This window comes from Accipiter gentilis, chromosome 30 (assembly GCF_929443795.1).
Source record: "Accipiter gentilis chromosome 30, bAccGen1.1, whole genome shotgun sequence".
NCBI classification, from domain to species: domain Eukaryota; kingdom Metazoa; phylum Chordata; class Aves; order Accipitriformes; family Accipitridae; genus Astur; species Astur gentilis.
Window position 1 is genome coordinate 7,490,157 of NC_064909.1, and position 17,843 is coordinate 7,507,999.

The 17,843-nt window shown below is 41.4% G+C and overlaps 1 protein-coding gene across 2 annotated transcripts; it reads left to right on the top strand.

Moving 5' to 3' along the window:
* Positions 1-5,764: 5,764 nt before the first annotated feature.
* On the top strand, positions 5,765-16,449 carry LOC126052776 (cytochrome c oxidase subunit 7A-related protein, mitochondrial). 2 transcript variants are annotated; one of them, XM_049833919.1, is made up of 3 exons: positions 5,765-6,127; positions 14,499-14,633; positions 15,542-16,449. In XM_049833919.1, the coding sequence occupies exons 1-3, from the start codon at positions 6,056-6,058 to the stop codon at positions 15,683-15,685; spliced, it is 351 nt and encodes a 116-aa protein (XP_049689876.1). In that variant the 5' UTR covers positions 5,765-6,055; the 3' UTR covers positions 15,686-16,449. The 2 variants fall into 2 exon arrangements, with proteins under 2 accessions (XP_049689876.1, XP_049689877.1); XM_049833920.1 differs by lacking the exon at positions 14,499-14,633.
* The last annotated feature ends 1,394 nt before the right edge of the window (positions 16,450-17,843 follow it).

A 17,843-nucleotide genomic window follows, 5' to 3' on the forward strand; every position in this document is an offset into this window, starting at 1 on the left:
GTTCGTTACAAAAACTCATCATGTGAAATGAGGCTTTCATCTGTTCATATTCTTTATATCCTGAGGCGTGAGAGAGAAGTGGTAACACATGATCACATGCTAAAATGTGAATAAAATGACAAATTTTTAAACCCAAGCTTATGATTTTTGAACAGCTCGTGTTGGCAATCCTGCATGTTCATTGATTACTGCCTTCTCCAAGGAATTGTTAGAGTAGATACAGGGCAGTGTAACTGTTGGGAAAGGGTAAATTAAGCCCAAATATAGCTGTATAGAATGTTCTGAAGTGTGACTGATAATTACTAAAATTAAGTATGAGTGAGTAACAAGTGGGAGCTGGACCAAGAAAGCAAAAGACTTAAGTATGCAAATCAAGCAACCTGGTATAAATTGCCCCATGCACTTCCAAGAGAATTGTTATTTCAGTTGTTAATACTGAGAATAAGTGCATGGGATCTCTCCTCAGCCCATCACAATACCCTACTATCCATCTGCTTCATTATATACAAATGCACAGAACATTTCCTCTAACACATGTACAGAGGAGGGTTTTTTTGTCTATAAATCTTGCCTTATTCAGGGAGTTTGTTACACTGCTGCACTAAGGATGTGGTTGTCTCTGGACTCCAGTCTGTGGATTTGCATATGGAAAGGCTGACAAGAAATGGATACAAGGACAATGCATCATCCTCCCAGTATCTACAACATATCTGAGCAAAAGAAACTTTTGCTGTGGACTGCTGACTCTTTGAGAGAGAAACACAGCCCAGGGAGGGAGAAGGAAGAGGTGAAGTAAGGCTTTGGCAGCAGTGTGAGAACAGAAAACCTTGCAGATATATTTCACCTCTCAATGTCCAGAGATACTGCTCACTTTATTTGGGAACCTATTCCACTACCTGTATAATGTTTAAAGAAAAAGTTCAGGAAGAATTAGGTACTCCCATCGTGAGATTTCCCTTCTGGTTGTAAAGGAAAAAAATAATGTCACAGCAGAAAGCATGCAGACAGAAACTTCGAGCTGTGGTTGTCCCTGTCAAAGTCAACAGCAAGAGGCAAAGTATCTAACCTTGCAGTACAGCATTTCTAAAGTGGGAAGTGTTATAAGCCATAGAGATAGGGCCTGGGGATTTCAGGATTACTTTCTCAAAAGTAGAATAAATAGGGCTTTTAGGTAATTATTATTTTACTGACAGCCAACACTGATGTCTCAATCAGACAAAAAATTTACCTTCACTTCTGCAATTCTGAAAATAAAGGGGAAAAAAAGCAAAGACATCAAAGGTGAAAACTAGTGAGAGCAATATTTACTGTAGGTTCCTATAATGCTTTTCACATCTGGAGACTAGAGGATAAAAGAATACTTCATTGCTAACCTGAAATAAACCCCTGCTTTCACAATTTCCATTCTGCTTTTATACAGGTACCACGTAACTGCAGAGAAACAGTCTATAAAAAGCAAAACTTATTGCCCCGGAAGCATTACTCAATCATTAGGCTTTACAACAATTATATCATCAAGTTTTCAATTCCTTAATTTACTTTCTCAGACAAGTTCTGCCTGAGAACCTGGAAAGAATACTATACATGTGTAACAAGAGGTAGACACCCCCAAATAAAATTCAACACCTTTAAAAAAGATTCCTGATCCCCATCATACTACAGTCAACACAATGCCCTTATTGCCAAAATTGCTATTGCTATTAAGTAGGTATTGCTATCAAGTATTTCACCTGTAGAAGCCTTATGTCAAGACAGAGAAATGCCCATGAAACAGAAGCACAATATGGAATTATTTCTAAATTCATAGAGAAGATATAAATGGCTGCCTTTTTAATCCCATCTCCCTCAGAAAAAAAGCAAGAATTTTGTTGTAAGAAAGATATATAGTAAAAGCTTTGGTTACATTTATATTAATATTGTAACTGTATGAACAGTCTTAAAATTAAAAACTATTTCTATTAATTTTCAGTATTATTAAATCTATCAAAGAGAAATCTCTTCGTTGACAATAGTAGTCTATTTCCAAGAGTAATCTGTGCTGTATTCAGTAGGTATGGGCAATAAAGCACCAATAAATTCAGGTACAGGTTTTAGAAGTAAGTACTGCCTTAATCTGTGCATAGACTTAATTTATTTCTTTCAGCTGATAACACGATTCAAATGGAACATGTTTACAATGTCACAGTCTCTCACATTAACAGAGCTTATGCTTGGTGATCACCTTCTAGTTTGGGGGGTTTGTATGTATTATGTACACACACACACCACAAATATTAAGCAAATCCAATCTAGTACTCTTAAAAATGAGTACTGCATAAACAAAACATAAGTGCACATGGCAATTTCATGTTTTAAATCCACCCACACAGTTGTTCTCAGCAATTCAAGAACAGAGTTGCAAGGGCAGATTCACAGAATACGAGTTGCAGACATCTCTGCTGAAATAATCATCAGCATATGAAGGTTTTGTTCATTAAGGAACAGAATAAGATCTTGTTTTTTTATTTTATCCTCAAAAAGAAAATAAATACACAGAAATCACAACAACAACAAAAAAGCAGAATAAGTTCAAGGTATTCTGCTTCTTTCATTCACTCCCAGAAATCTACCAATCTTGAAGCATAATCCTAGTGCTATTCCAGGAACAAGCCATGATAAACAAACCTGCATGTATGAAATCAGTTACCTTAAAAATCTGGAAAAAAAATGAATAAACTACAGTGTAGCCTGTAGGACAGTATTGTCTTTAGCTGCTGCTAATACCACACTGCAGATGAAGATGCAAAATCCCTAACAGCCCCGATGTAGAACTGCCAGCTGCCATGAATTATTCACCTCAGTTTCTAGAAGTCAGAGCTCACCCTGAAGTTCAATGCAGGAAGTCTTTTCCTTCTGGGACACTTTGTTTACATTAACTCTCCATGTTTTATGGTCCACAAAGATGCCCAGTCTTTCTTTGAACCCTGCTACGGGGAGTGGCCTCATTTTGCCCCAATTACTTCCTATGGCATTAAGTTTTACAGTCTAATTAACCATTATGTCAGAAATTCTGATAAGCAAAGCAGTCTTGGCAAAAGTCTAGAGACTAAAGCAAAAGATGGACCAAAAGCCTAAGGCAAAAACAAGTTTCTTCCTTTAAATGAAAGACTTTATGCTATTCTGATTTTACTTTCCTTTTCACGAAATGTCCCCATGATCCCGTGTTAAAACAACAGCAGAAGCTTTATTTGTAACTGTAATTTTATTCATGTCATCCTCCCATGCATCTCTCTTGCAAGGTAAACAATTGCCCATCTTCAATTTTGTCAGCTAAAATGAGAGACAGCCAGCACCTAGGTTTTGTTTCAACAGCTTGCAGCAGCAAAGTTTCACAGCTTACTTTTAAGCATCATGACTTAAACTGATTAACTGAAAAAGGGGATAAATTTGTACATTTTTCGCAGCCTCCCCGGAGCTCCAGGGCAGGAACTTTTCCTTTCTGCAGCCTTCAGTCAATATGGAATGACTTTTCAAGAACTTGATTCAAGAGCATCAATGGAGCAAAAACTAGCTTCACAGTGGCGTTACCTCCATGCACAACCTGCCACAAAACCTGTGCTCCTCTGAGATTATAGCATGTATTAATATTGGGAAAAAAGGTAGAAGAGCAAGATGTAAAACCAGCTTAGTAAGTGAGCTTGCCAGGCACACCTGTTTCTTCTGGCAAGTGCTGAAATAGCTGGACAGCAAGAGCTGTAGTGCATCTGGAGACAGATATGCCCAGTGAAGGTTCCAGAGTAGTTATAATACCTGCCAGATCCCATGGATTTCAATAGGTCAAGACTGTTACCACACAAACCTAGCCATCATTCACAGCATTCCACTCATTCAATAGTCTAAAAGACTATGTATACCCCATCTTCACGGTCTTCTGCTCCATTACATGCAGATTTTCAATCAAACATAACTTCTAGTTAAGTTTTTTCAGAAATAAGTAGAATCCTGATCAGCAAATTCTTTTCTACTATAAATTACGCAGCCCATGTTCCAGTTCATTAGTCCTGCCTAGTTGTGAAAGCTACAGGGATTTCACAATTCTTCCTGTAACATTTACAAAATATTTCTCTAAGTTTCCTACTTATTGAGCAAATAACATATCTTCTCCAGTTAATGTTCCTAACACAGAGTCAGAACATCAACTCAGGGTATCATGTGTGGAGCACCCAGCTGGTTCTCTTGAAGAAAGGACAGCGGAGACACAGAGTTTGTGGAAGTCTCAACAAAGAAGAAAACCTGCCTCCAGGGCAACAGGCACAGATCAGAACTGGTGCAGCAAGGACCTAGGCTTCTGGTTCATAGCCCTGCTCTCACAAGTAAATGGACGCACAGTGCTCACAGGGGCTTTCCTCGTTACTGAGTAGTGTTATCCTGTACAGGACATGTCTCTTCAGAAGCAGATACTGCAAGAAGACTCAAGGCTCCATTTTGCTGCCACCAAACTCAAATTCTAAAAACTAAGTAGAAGGCGTTACACGGGTGGGTAAATAAATCATCTCATACATATTCTTATATGAGTATTTTACTTTCTAAAACATCTGCTACGATTAGATCTTCCCCCAGTTTATAAGCAAAGTACATTTTAATAGTTTTCACTGAGTGCATGACCACAGATATTTTTATAGCAAGCATATCTGCAAAACTGTATGTGGGACTCCTAATAGACAATACTCTTAACTGGTGCAGGTCACTAATGATTAAACATTACCAACAAATGATCCTTTTTAAATAAGGCCTCAGTATGTTTAATCTTAACGAACAGTAGGCAGTTCACAGGGTGAACTCAAATTATGAATTTGCACCGTCAGACTGATAATAGCAGGATGCTCCGGATTACTAACACGAGTACCTCAGTTGGCAACCACCTGTGACCCAAGGCATGCACAGAAGCCAAATGACCACACGATGCCCGCAGGCCCTTGAGCTGTAAGCACACCAAAACCCCACCGCGTCGTACCTTCAGCCCTAGGGCTGCTGGACTTCTCAGGAAGATTAAATTCACAACAGAAGCAGCGTCATACCACATTTCCCTAGTTCACGATGCTGAAATTTCATTTAATGAAAGCCTTATTTTATGAAACAAATTATAGATTTCAAATGTTTCCGAAAGACGGTGGGAGAGAAGGGAATCGCTTGATAGAGTGGAGACGCAGAGATTAAGTTCCAGAAAACAAAACCGCTGCGGTCCCTTCTTAACGTCTATCCGAACACCTCAACACAAGCCGCCCGCGCTGCCTCGAGTTCCGAACACCCGCAGCTAAGCGGCGGAAGGCGCACACGCCGGACGCCCCTCACTACCTCAGCGGCGGCCGGAGGGAGGGAGGGAAGAGCGGGCCGGACCCGCCAGCCCTCAGGAGGGGAAGGGCGGGCTGGGCCGCCGTAGGGGGGACCACCACCCACACGAGCCCTGGTTTAGCCGTGCGCACTCGCGACCCACCCGGGCGGCCCCCGCAGCCTCCGCGGCACCGCGGGGCTACCACAACGGCCGCAGAAGCGGGCGGGCGGGCCGCCAGGGCCAGGGCCAGGGCCGCGGCCGCCCCCACCGCCCCTGCCCCGCGTGGGAGCGGGGCCTCGGCTGTCGCTTGCGCTGATTGGCTGACGGCACCCCCGCCCCTCCACACCGCCTGCCGCGAGCTTGCACCCCGCTGCCGCTGCGCTTCGGCGGGCGGCGGGGCGCACGCGCGCTACAGCTCGGCCTGTTAGGGGCCTTGCCCGTTGCCTGACTGAAAATCGCCGCCGGCCTCACTGAGAGAGCGGCAGGCATCCGAAGGAGAGAGGCGCTCCCGCTGCGTTACTCACGACTCGTGTATTTCGCCTGATTTTTTTTTTTTTCTTTTTTTATACCCCGCTCCTGTGGCGGCTTCCCGGGCTCACCGCACGCAGGCGTCGGTGGCGGGGGCCCGCGAGCCGGCGGGCCTTCGCACGTGAAGGCGTCGCCAAAAGCCGGCTGGGGTCCTTCCGCGCGAGGCGTCGCAGCCGGTGGGCCGTTGGGAGCGCGCGCGCCGGTGGCCCCCCCACCATGTATTACAAGTTCAACGGCGTCACGCAGAGGTTGGTCGGGGCAGCGGCGTCCGCCGCCTACAACCCCCAGGTAACGGGGCCGCCGCCGCCGCCGCCGCCGCCCCCCCCCCCCCCGGGCGCCCTCGCGGCGGTGACCTTCGCCGCCCTTCTCCCGGTGCGGCGCCGCTCGCTCCCCAGAGCCGCTGGAGGAGGCGGGCCCGCCGCCCTCTCCGGGGCGAGCGGCTCTGGCCGCCGGGCCGAGCCCCAGCCGGCGGAGGCGGCAGGCCTCGGGGCGAGCCCCCCACCCCGCGGTGGCGGCGGGGGGTCGCGGGGAGTTGGGGTTGGGGGGCCGGGCGAGTGCGTGCTGCCGGGCGGAGGGCGCTCGGCTGCTGCGCTGGCGGTCGCCTGGCAGGGCCGTCGGGACCTGGCGGCGTTTATTTGGCGGGGGAGGGATGTCCCGCGGCGCGCCTAGCGGACCCGGCCTGCCGTGTGACCTTGGGCGAGGCGAGAGGCTTCGTTCTGCGGTGCACCTCTTGATTCATTCCTGGGATGCGTTGGGTGTCACAGCATGAAACTAACACGCTTCGATCACGCAGGACTGCCCCTGAGCTAGAACCGTGGCGGGTGGCGTTTTAAAATCGCAGCTGGCAAATCCGGGCAGCACTGCAGCTAGTCCCCCTCTTGTCTGTGCATGCAGAAAAACTAATTCCTGAGAGCATTAAAACCCTTTTCAGAGAGGACGTACATCTGTAGAAGTTTGTTTAAAGCAAAATGAGAAACAGCCTTTCCTCTGTATGATGCTGATGTGTTTACTAAGCATATACAGGTTAAAGGTTGCATTAAATAGGCTTATACTTTCCAGACTTCATAAAGTACTTGTTTAATTCTGCGGGAGTGGAGGGGAGAATGGATCCTGATTACATCGGCCATTGTTGCATATTGGTGAAAAGAAATCACAGAACTTGTTTGCTTTTATGTACATCAACATAGATTCCTAAGTAATACTGGGAAGGTTTGTAATGTGATTTTGTCATGGGACAAATGCAGCATGGTTGCTACACCGTGTTCAAGTTTCTGAGTAAAATTTGAAAAACTTAGGTTCTCACAGCTCAGTAATAAAAAAAACCAAACAAACAAACAACAAAACAACTTTGAGGTTAAGGATTGGAAGAATGACTTTTAAAAAGTTAACCTTCCGAAGAACTGCCTCCAGGGAGCAAACACATCTGATATGTCTTGGCTTTTTTTTTTAAGGAAAAAAAAAAAAGTAGATACGTGTGTACATGGAGAAGTGAAATCAAAGTTATGGTTTGTCTTTTTCTTGAGAAACTCATTAATAAAAGGTAACTGAAAGACGCTTGATTCTTGTAGACTAATGTTTATTGTTGTGATGCACAAATAACTCTATTTCATTCTTTCTTAGCCTAGTTCTGTTAGCACCCTGCTTTCCTGAATATCCTTGACTATGCAAGTTTTACTTGGAAAATCCAGTCATCTTCTGCAAGCAAGAATATTGTATTAAACTTATGTAAAATCTCAAATTGTTTCAAGGGGCCCAGACCAACTACAAAGCTTTTAATGATTTTTTTTTTTTTTTTGATGTTAAGATGTTATAGTTTAGATGGACAGACAGTTAGAAAGGTTAAGAGAACTGGATGGTTGGGCTTAGCATGGTGGCTAACGGGTCATACTCTGCCCAGAGGCTCATTAACAGGTGGAATGCTGTAGGTTAGTGTAGGACTTTATCAATTACCTGGAGTAGGCAATAGAGTGCACTCTTGTAAAGGTTACAGAAGACATCAAGGCAGTGGCTTCAAAACATTCAGAGTAGAGCTGCTGTTCAGAGGGACCTGTCTAGAGTGGAGGAATGAGCTGACAGGAACACTGTGAATTTCTACGAGGGGAAAAAAGGCAAAGTTGTACATGTGGGAAGGAAAAGCCCCTGGCAGGGATACAAGCTAGGAACTGACAGGCTGGTGGGAGCAGCTCTGTGGTAGAGACCCCAGAGCTACTGGCAGACAGCAAGCTGGGTGAGAGCCAGAAGTGTGTCCTACCTGTAAAAGAGATCAACAGCATCCTGGGCTGTATCACCGTATGCATAGCCAGTAGCTTAAGGAAAGTGATGATCTCCCTCTACTCGGCACTCATTGGATCACATCTAGGTACCGCATTCAGTTGCAGGCCCCCCAGTATGGGAATGCTCTTCATCAACTGGAGCAAGTTCAGCAGAGGTCACCAAGATTGTCAGAGAGGCTGGAGAACTTGCCCTGTGAGGAGAGGATGAGAAAATGGGGCTTGTTCTATCTGCAGAAGAGAAGATGTAGGGAGACAGAGGTAGGTGCAGGCCTAAGATCAGCCAGCCAGCACCTACAGGGAGGTTATCAAGACAGTGGAGCCTGGCTCTGCACAATGCTGCATGGTGGGAGGGCAAAAGACAACAGGCATGAGCTGCAACAAGAGAGGTTCAAACTGGATATATGGAAGGACATTCTCATGGTGAAAAGAGTCAGGCAGTGGAGTGGGTACCCACCCAGGGAGGTTGTGCAGCCTCCATTCTTGGAGGCTTTCAAGGCCAGACCAGACAAAACCCACAGCAACCTAGTCTCATCTCAGTTTGGACTAAAGAGCACTTGAGGGCCCTTCCATCCTGGATTACTCTATGATCTTAAGTAAACATTGAGGTACCAGTCACTTTTGGATATGGCAATTCCTGTCCCAAAAAGATTTTTATCCTCCTCTCTCCCCATCACTCTTTGGAAGGCTTCCTGGATAGCTATTTGGTGGGGGGAGGGCTGCGGGGCACAGGGGTGACAGTGCCATAAATAACATGTTCTAGTCTGAAAGTATGCCTATTCATTAAGAGTATGTCCAAGAGGCACCTGTGCTAGAAAACACTCTTGCCACTATTGCAGTGTTGGGGGCACTTCCTACCTCTTCTACACAAAGTTACGGTCAAAGAATAAACGTTAATTGATGCTTCATTGTGTAGAGGAAAGCAAAGGCTAGGGTTACCATTGGGGGCGGTGGGGGGAACGTCTTCAAGCCCAAGCAGTAAAGTATCTCATTTCTGGAAGAGTATAGCTTAGAACATGATGTCTCTAGGTCATTGTGACTGTTTTTCTGCAAGTAATGCATCCTTTTTGGGATCCTAAGAGAAAAGCCCCACCACAGAAATACAGGAAGCTCTGATAACTACCTGGAGTAAAGGTCGTCCTAAAGACAACACTCTTGGCTTGTGGAGCCCAGGTTGCAGAGTTTTGCTTACCTTTCTGTTCAGCAGGCTCCATTACATTATAATAATCGTCCCATTTTAAGTACAGAAAGACATGATAAATTCTGAATTCTTGACATCTTCTAGATTAAAATGCTACAGTGTCATGTATCAAAATTGGTTCCTACAGGGTTTATGCGAAACTAGCTTCACATACAGGTATCATTGCAGATAGGAGGAAGAAAAAAAAAAAAGTCTAGATAGATCTCACTTCTGTGCTCTGCAAGGCAGGAAAGAGAATGTCCAAGGAGTAGAAATACTTTTCTTCTAAAACATTGTAGTGATTTCTTTTTAGGTCATCATCAGGCATTATATTTCATTTCAGTGTCATCACTGAAATGTTAAAACCTAATTTTTGAGAGAATATAGTTGAGGAGATGAGGTTGTATCCAAGCAGGAGCATTTCACATAAGTCTTACAAATATTTTCTCGCTTTATGAATGTGGGGTTTTTTCATATTGATGAAAGAAACGCTGTCTTTTGTATCTGGCTCATGATTCACATGGCTTAGTCCTCAACTGTGGCACACAAATGTGCTATGCAATAGAATAGCTACATTTTTAAAAGTTACCTTCTCTCACTTTTTGCAATGTTCTTAGGACAGCTTTTTGTTTTGGTTTTTTTTTGTGTTTTTTTTTTTCTTCAGTTTAACTCTACTCCCAGGTGATACATTCAGATGTATCAGTCTGATAGAATTGTTTGCAATAAATAGAGATTAAAATATGAAAGGAATCATGTGAGTAGGTAGATGTTAAGTCCAAAAGAAAGCAAACTTTTTCCTATTGATTTCATTGCTGCAATAAAACCATAGCTCAGCATGTAAAATGGTTTGCTTTTTATGCTTCTGTTTATCTTGATGTTGCTGGAAAAATGAAGACATCCTGTGATTCAAATTCTTCTTGGTCAAATATGCAGTTTAATAATTCACTCTATTCTGCACTGTTACATTCTGATGCTTCCCAATGGATTATTGTTCTGATGCAGGTTTAGGCTTATTGTGGGCTTGCAAAATATCAGTTAAAATGTATTTCAGAAAGTGTTTTGCTGACAGTAACATAACTAACAGCTTGTACTAACAAAAAAAATCTCTTGGTTTGAAACCTATATTGTTCTTTCCATCTCAGTCTTAGCATTCTTGGAAGACTTAATTTTGCATTTCATGAAGTTATGTAAAGTAGTATGAACAATTCAGCCTGTTTGAATAAACAGGAACTTTGTCAGCTAGTGCAGGTGAGGAGTCAAATAGGTTAAAAACTACTACTCGTATTTAAGAGGGTTATGACTGCCATAACCATTACAAATACAATAAAAACTATAAATTCAAAGAGTTGGTTTATGTTTGAAGTACAAACAGTGGGACCAGTTCCAAATGCTGTCAGGTGAGGATGACTACATGAACTTTTCCCTAGTTCTTCAAGGCTGGCCACGATCCTAGTAGAAATTTAGTCATGCTACCATATATTCACTTGATACAACTTATTTTGCTTGTAGCTATGTAAAACCCCCACAAGCCACTGATCTTTTGATTTTAGCTGTTATGAATTGTTTGGAGTTCATTGAGAAACTATAAAGGTTAACCTTTTATGCTGTAGGTGATACTTAAAATGTATACAAAATCACTTTTACTGAAGTGTGTCATCCCAGTACAAACAAAGCATCAAGTGATCCTACCTAAAAGGATCCTTGTGTTTAGTGGTAACAAATATATTTAACCTCATACAGTGAGTTATGTTCTACTATGAAGGACCTGCTATTTATGTTAGAAGTGTCTAGGTTCAGCAGTGTTACTTCAATACATGTTCTGAAATAATAATTCTCAGCTTAACTTTCTTTCCTGTTTCCCTGTTTCATTTTGGCCCTTACCTCAGTTTTCTCTACTTTATCATTCTCTGATCTGTTTGAGCAATTCCCCTAACATTTAAAAACTTAAGTGTGGTGCTATCTCCATTAAATTGTGCTCCAAATCCTTAACTGTTCTGTGCTGTCAGGAAAATGTAAGTCTATCCTGGGAATTCATGCTAGCAAGGCGTAAGTTTGTTTTAACTTTTGAGCATGTTGGCCAACCAACAGGTGGCTTGGGTCCTAAGACCTTCAGACCTCTGACAGGAAAACAGACACACTTTACAGAGGGGTAGGCAGAGAATTTTGTTTGTTGTTTTGGATTAGCTACATGTCCTGACCTTTCATTGAGGACTGCAGCATTTGACAAAGTCATTGCTGTAGTGTGCTGATGAAATCAGCTGGTGTTGACTCTTCTGCCTGAGTACAACTGCTGTACTTTGTCCAAGAATTGGAACAAATTCCAATTTGTTAACATGATTAGAAATTAAAGATTAACACCTAAATATCAGAAGAGGAATTATCAATATGAAACATTTTCTTACGAAGCATAGGTCAAATGTGTAGAGGCATTCATTCCTCAGTATTATCTTGAGTATAGTGAGACACTAATGTTATTAAACCTGCAGTTTTAGTCATATTCAAGTGACAATTAAAGGTCATTTCAGGTGTCTTTATTACTTGCTTAAAAAATGATCTGTACTGAAATTCTTATGTGTAGTACTGAGGATTTCTCTCCAGCCATGCTAAGCTTAGCAAGCGGCTGCATGTGAGATAAAGCACTTGCCACTTTCTCTCAATGAACACAGACAAATACCCAGTTGGAAGAGCCACATGACTGCACTAATTTAGCTGAGCTTGGTTGGAGCTGACCACAAGATGCACAATTCATGGATAGAAATCAAGTGGAATTTTATGTTGGGGCGAGGGACCCTGATTAATGCAGTCTGTGTTAGGTAAACTGAACTGTCTCTCTTCTGCAGCATGTGTTGTGTTGTGCTCTTTCCTGAAGCCAATGAACCATATCAATGATTTTTACTGAAATTACTATGTGATGCTCTTAAGTGGTGCTGTGCTGTTTTGGAAGTCATTTACAACAGTACACTGGTGCTTGTATAAGTTTTCTGAAATGGCTTAATTTGATTTCATGATGAAGTTAGTCACTTGAGTCAGGTTGGAATCTCCTGTTGCTACAACAGGAGGGGACCTTAAAACTATCTGAACAGGAATGTATTTGTAAAGCCTAAAAAAGTATCCAATAACTTACAGTTGTTAACATGACTGATTTCATTATTCTAATAGTAATCTGTAGAGTGTGTCTTGCATCTATGTGGTATCCTGTAGAGGCAGGAGTTCTAGCGCTAATAACAAATGGTAGGGATTGCTAATCACATTTTTAAGCCCCCTATCTGTGAGTTTAGGAATGATGAAAATATCTTTATCATGGAACTGTTGAAAGTAGTTTGCAGCTTACTCCAGTTCTCAGTATTTACAGTTTTTATACACTACAGATAGTTCATGAAATAAAGTAGACACATCACAACAAGCAGGAATTGCAATGATCTAGAGTAGCTATTGAAGTGATCTCAAAGACTGCTCCTGAAAAAGTTGGGCCCTCAGGAAGTCAAAAGCAAGATTCAGAAGTGGAAATTTAAAGGAGGATGAAAGATGCACATTGCTGCGATACTAACAATCAAGGCAGCGAGAAAAGTTTTGGAGAAAAAGCCACCTGCATGTTTGGTATAGACATACGTTCTATAGTTCTTTTTATCAAATCACCAACCTTTTAAAGACAAATCTAATAAAGTACTTAAAGTTCTTATAGACAAAAATACTGGTCCAAAATTGCTTGCTTCAAGTATTTTGATGTAGATGGTACTTAGCCTTGAATATATAGCCAGTAACTTCCCCTGGCTAATAATAGTTTCTTAGATGCTTCCTTCTTAATGGTGTGACCAGAACCGCTTAGTCTTAAATACAAGTTCAGAACTTCTACACAAGCCTGTTCAGTAGGAAGGCACTAGTTACTGAATGTATCAGAGAATCCAGTTTTGGCTGCTGTCTTTCAAACTATAGCTAAGGTCACAAAGGGATTCTAATGCTCATTCAAGCACTAGAAAAGTGGGAAGCTGTAACCATGTCTTCAGGATGGAGACCTGATGACCATTCCATAGGCTATTTTGGGATGTTGAGAAATCTGATCTTTCTGTTGAAGATGCCTGTTGTAGCAGAGAATTTAGAGAATTTGCATATGGAAAAAACATGCCCGGTCTGTGGCAGGCATAAAAGAAAAAGAGTGCCAGTCTGCTTCCAGCTCCAAATATTGTTCAGGCAGTTCTCTTAAATATAAAATGCATCAACTAGTCCTTTGAACAGAAACTAGAATTTCAGTGCAGGCTTAACTTGACCCATGCTGCTTCTGTTTGTAATGAAAACCTGTTGCATTAACCTACTTGTAGTATGCTTTTAATTTCTCTGGCAGGTTAGAAAAAAAAAAGTTACAGCTGTTTCAGGAGCCATAACGTAGACATCACTGCCACGTGTCCAGGCATAACTGTTAGATTTAACTATAACAATAACGGCAAGGAGGCCACCTCATAATGGCTGTGACTTTGTGCACTTAATCTTATCAGTAGAACTGGATTAGGTAGTTTTTAATCATGGCAAATGTAGAGTACAACCGTCAGAACCAAAAGGAAATCATTATGCTGCTCATGGGAGTCCACTGAGGTGTGGAAAGTTGCCAGCAGCATGTGCATTATAGGGTGTACTTAAAATATCCACCATGCCAGGGCTTCTGGAGTGTCCTTGAGTACCACTTACTACTTTTGTATGAAACAAGTGGTCCTAACTCCCCCTTTTTTTTCTTCCTCAGACTATACATCTAAATTATTTAAGGCCCAGTTATTTATGGCTATTGCTTGCAGCATTCAGGAGGAAGAGTTCATTGAAGTGTCCTCACTCTGTTTGACCCAAGCATCAGGGATTCCCTGCTTCTAATCCTACTACTCAGATAGAGCCCTAGATAGTCTGACTATGTGCAAAAAATAAGCAGCAATTTGGACCAAGTACCAGCACAGAAAGACTTAACGATAGCATAAATTATAAATTTATGTTATGAAGACATCAGAAAGGAGACTTCTATTCTCTTTGCTAAGCCCTGACCCAAAGTTGTAGCTGAGAAATGAGTGCGCCAACAATGTGTCTTTAGCTCATTATCACAGCTCTTCATACCAGATATATATTCTTTGTAATGTATCCTTGTAATGTCTGGCAGTGTGCCTGCCTAACGTGGCAATTGGTACATTTGCAAGTCTTATATACCTTGATATTTTAATCTTTATTTATGCAGGGACTCAAACCAATAGTTTCCACTGAATCCCCAGCTCTGATTTTTGGGACAACAACTAAACTTGCTTCAGATTTACCAGCAACTGATTCTTTCTTGGGTAAAAACAAGGTGCCAGACCTACAGAAACTTTTTCAGGTAACGACAACTTTGGGAGTAACTTAAAGAAAACTGGAGAGTGGGACATACTTTTCCTTATTTTAATGTGGCTAACTACTTTTGTCATTCTACAATACCAAAATTTTGTGAAGTCTGGTTAAGAAAGTGTCAAGTACAGTATAACCTGTATATTTGTACTATACTACAAGGTTTATATGCCTTGTATGGGAGATAAATACAGAAAGTGGAAAATCTAGTAACATTGTCTTTTTGCTGGCTTCAGATGATGCTTATTGTATTATTTGACTATTGGAAGCCAGCAGATTATTTAACTTTCTATCTGGGAATCCACGCATATGCCTTAAAGCAGATCTGGAGAAGCAAAGCAGATTATTACTGTTTTGTGTATAATAATTTGAATATTATTGAACCTGTTTATAATGCAGTGTAAGAAGAGCACAGTAAAGTTTTCAAAGCCAGTTTGTTAGCCATGCAATTTCTAAGCCCACTAGGACTTTTCATGAAACAAATCAGTTAAGGATTTTTTTAAGAACATGAAGAATGTGCTTTATATAATGTTCCTTTTCTCTCTTACATGCCACTTGCATTTGGAATGTGTCAGTCTGACTTGGTGAATAATTTTTTATACCTACCTTTTCATATTCTGTTGTTAGTGACACTTTTCCCATCCAGGTCCTCTTTAGAAATATTTCAAGATGTAGTCTTTCTGCCTGCACTTAACAGCTTTGGCTAATAAAATTAACTTGCCTTTGCATTTGTCTTGCTAAATGAAAAACACATAATACACTTGATTGCAGATAGCCTATTTATCAGGAGGTTTTCCTCACAGAAATCTCTTTATTTACCTGAGGTAGCTTGTTCCTTATGGCCTTGATATGGGTGTTCATTTCTTTTTTGTTTGTTTTCTTTTTAAATTCTTCCCACAGAAAGCAGATGGACTGCCAGTACACCTGAAACGAGGAGTTCCAGATAAGCTACTTTATCGGACCACTATGGCTCTAACAATAGGCGGGACAATTTACTGTCTGGTAGCACTGTACATGGCCTCACAACCAAGGAACCAAAAGTAAACGAACCGCAACTCATGGGACTCGTGACACTTCTCTGAAGGACCTCCTGCACGTATCTCTTTGCACTTGCTTTAATTCTGTGATCATATAGGGTTCATTACTCAGATCAAATTTCTCGGAGAGAATGTTTTTAAATTGGTTGCCTTATGAGTTCTAGAAATCAATATAAACAGGCTTAAAGACATCATTTTAACATATGGTTGTAGCTTTGCATTTGTTGTCTTGCAGGAGTGTATGAACAGTTGGAGAAAGTTAAGCTTTTCCTTCCTTCCCTCCCCCAACTTAAACAATGTTAGAGGTAGTACAGGACAAATACTTTGTGGGCTATGCTCCACATTCCTTAGTGGGAGGATGCTGCTGGTTTCCAAAACAGTAAAAGCAAATAATGTAATTGTTATAACATACTGGGAGCCTGTTTCTGTCATACACAGCTCATTTTACATAAGCAGGTGGCAGTGGAACTTTTCTGAATGCTGGTATATTATTAAATATTTGTACCTCTGATGGTAGGACAAAGGGCTTACCACCTTGGAGCATTTAAAGTGGATTTATTCTGTAATGTTAGCATCACTGTACACAGCAGAGTGCACCAATATTGTAGCGTCAATTATAACAGTTTTTGGACTTTCATTTGTCAAACTATCTTATTGTGCAATAAAGATATCTACATGAATAATAAAATGGGCAACTCTTGAAAGTTTCAGATCACTTCAGCTGGCCTGGTAGTGAAATAAACAGATTGGTACACTTTTGTTTAAGTTCAACCTGTAGATCTCAAACCGGACAATTGATTCAGCTATCTTACTGTAATCTTTTTGAGATGGTAATCCTCTAAAAACCTTCTCTCAGAACTCATTGGTTGTTTAACTATAATTTTTGGTGAAACAGGTCACTGTCATAGCTCAGCTGTGTATTAGTTTCAGTGCACGCACATATCTGTTTATGTAGACACAGACACACACATTTCCTTTGCTGTGTGGGTGGAAAAGAGAGAAGCCAATAAACCCCTTTCCCTTGTAATATCATAGCCGTGAACTGCCAGTTTCCCACAAGTCTTCACAGAAAGTATCCTCCAATTTGATAGATCCTCCTCTGTCTATGAACATTGACTATTCACTCTTGGTCACCCAGGCTCTGGATAAGCATAGATTCACTGGCCTCTGTAAAGACCCATCTCTCCCAGAACTGTGCAGAAACCACCTTCCTTGTAAATCAGGAAAACAGTTGATAACAGAACATAAAATTCCCATTCGATCTTTTACTAAAAACATTCTGATTTTTTTTCCAGTCAAGTTATATCAAAGCCTTATTATTGTTTCATAGGAAAGAAAAGAGCTGCTTGTACTGTGATCTCAGGTTTCAGTCAATGTTGGTATTTCAGGATGGGAGATTAAGTCAATGAAAAAGAAGTTTGTAAGGACAGCAAGACTCGGAGAATAGTAGAGAATAATTAAGTTCTCCAGGAACTGACAGCTGTGTTACCTCTGCTGATAAAATATTTTATGCTCAGTAGCCCATGCTTCCGTGGCACTAAGAATCTTATGCTGTAGGCTGTTAAATCCTATTTTAAAAAAAGGAAAGGAAAAAAAAAAAGAAAGCAGCATAGTAGGTTTTTGTCTGTCTTCCCTGTGTATCATATATTAAGCACTGCCTACAAGAATCTTCTAATCAAGGATACTTTGCACACAAACTTGACAGGCAGATTTTCATGAGGATGAGTTTTGCTCAGAGAACTTCTATGCTCTTAGGTTCTGGTTTTGGTTTTTGGTGTTCAGTGTTTCTAAAAACCAAAAAAAAAACCTCAGGAAACAACTATTTTTAGAGTTCACATAGAGGATAACAACTTTCTGCTTGTTGCTAAGGCAATTGTGGATAAAGTAACTAAACTGTTATCCCATAGCTCATTAACCAATGGAAATAATCTTCCAAGTACTTGTGGAAAGAACAACAACAGAGACTTACCACTCAGGTCTAGCTTTCTTAAAGGGAACTCAGCTAGAAGATTGCATTCATGTATTGCTATAGAGGTCATGGTTGGAGCTATGGATATCTGCATTGTCTTCCTATTGCCCTGGGTCTAGCTTTTTCCAGCTCTTTCTCAGCAGCTAAAAACACATGTGCTAAAGGGAAAAGAAAACACCATCAAGTTTGGCGAATA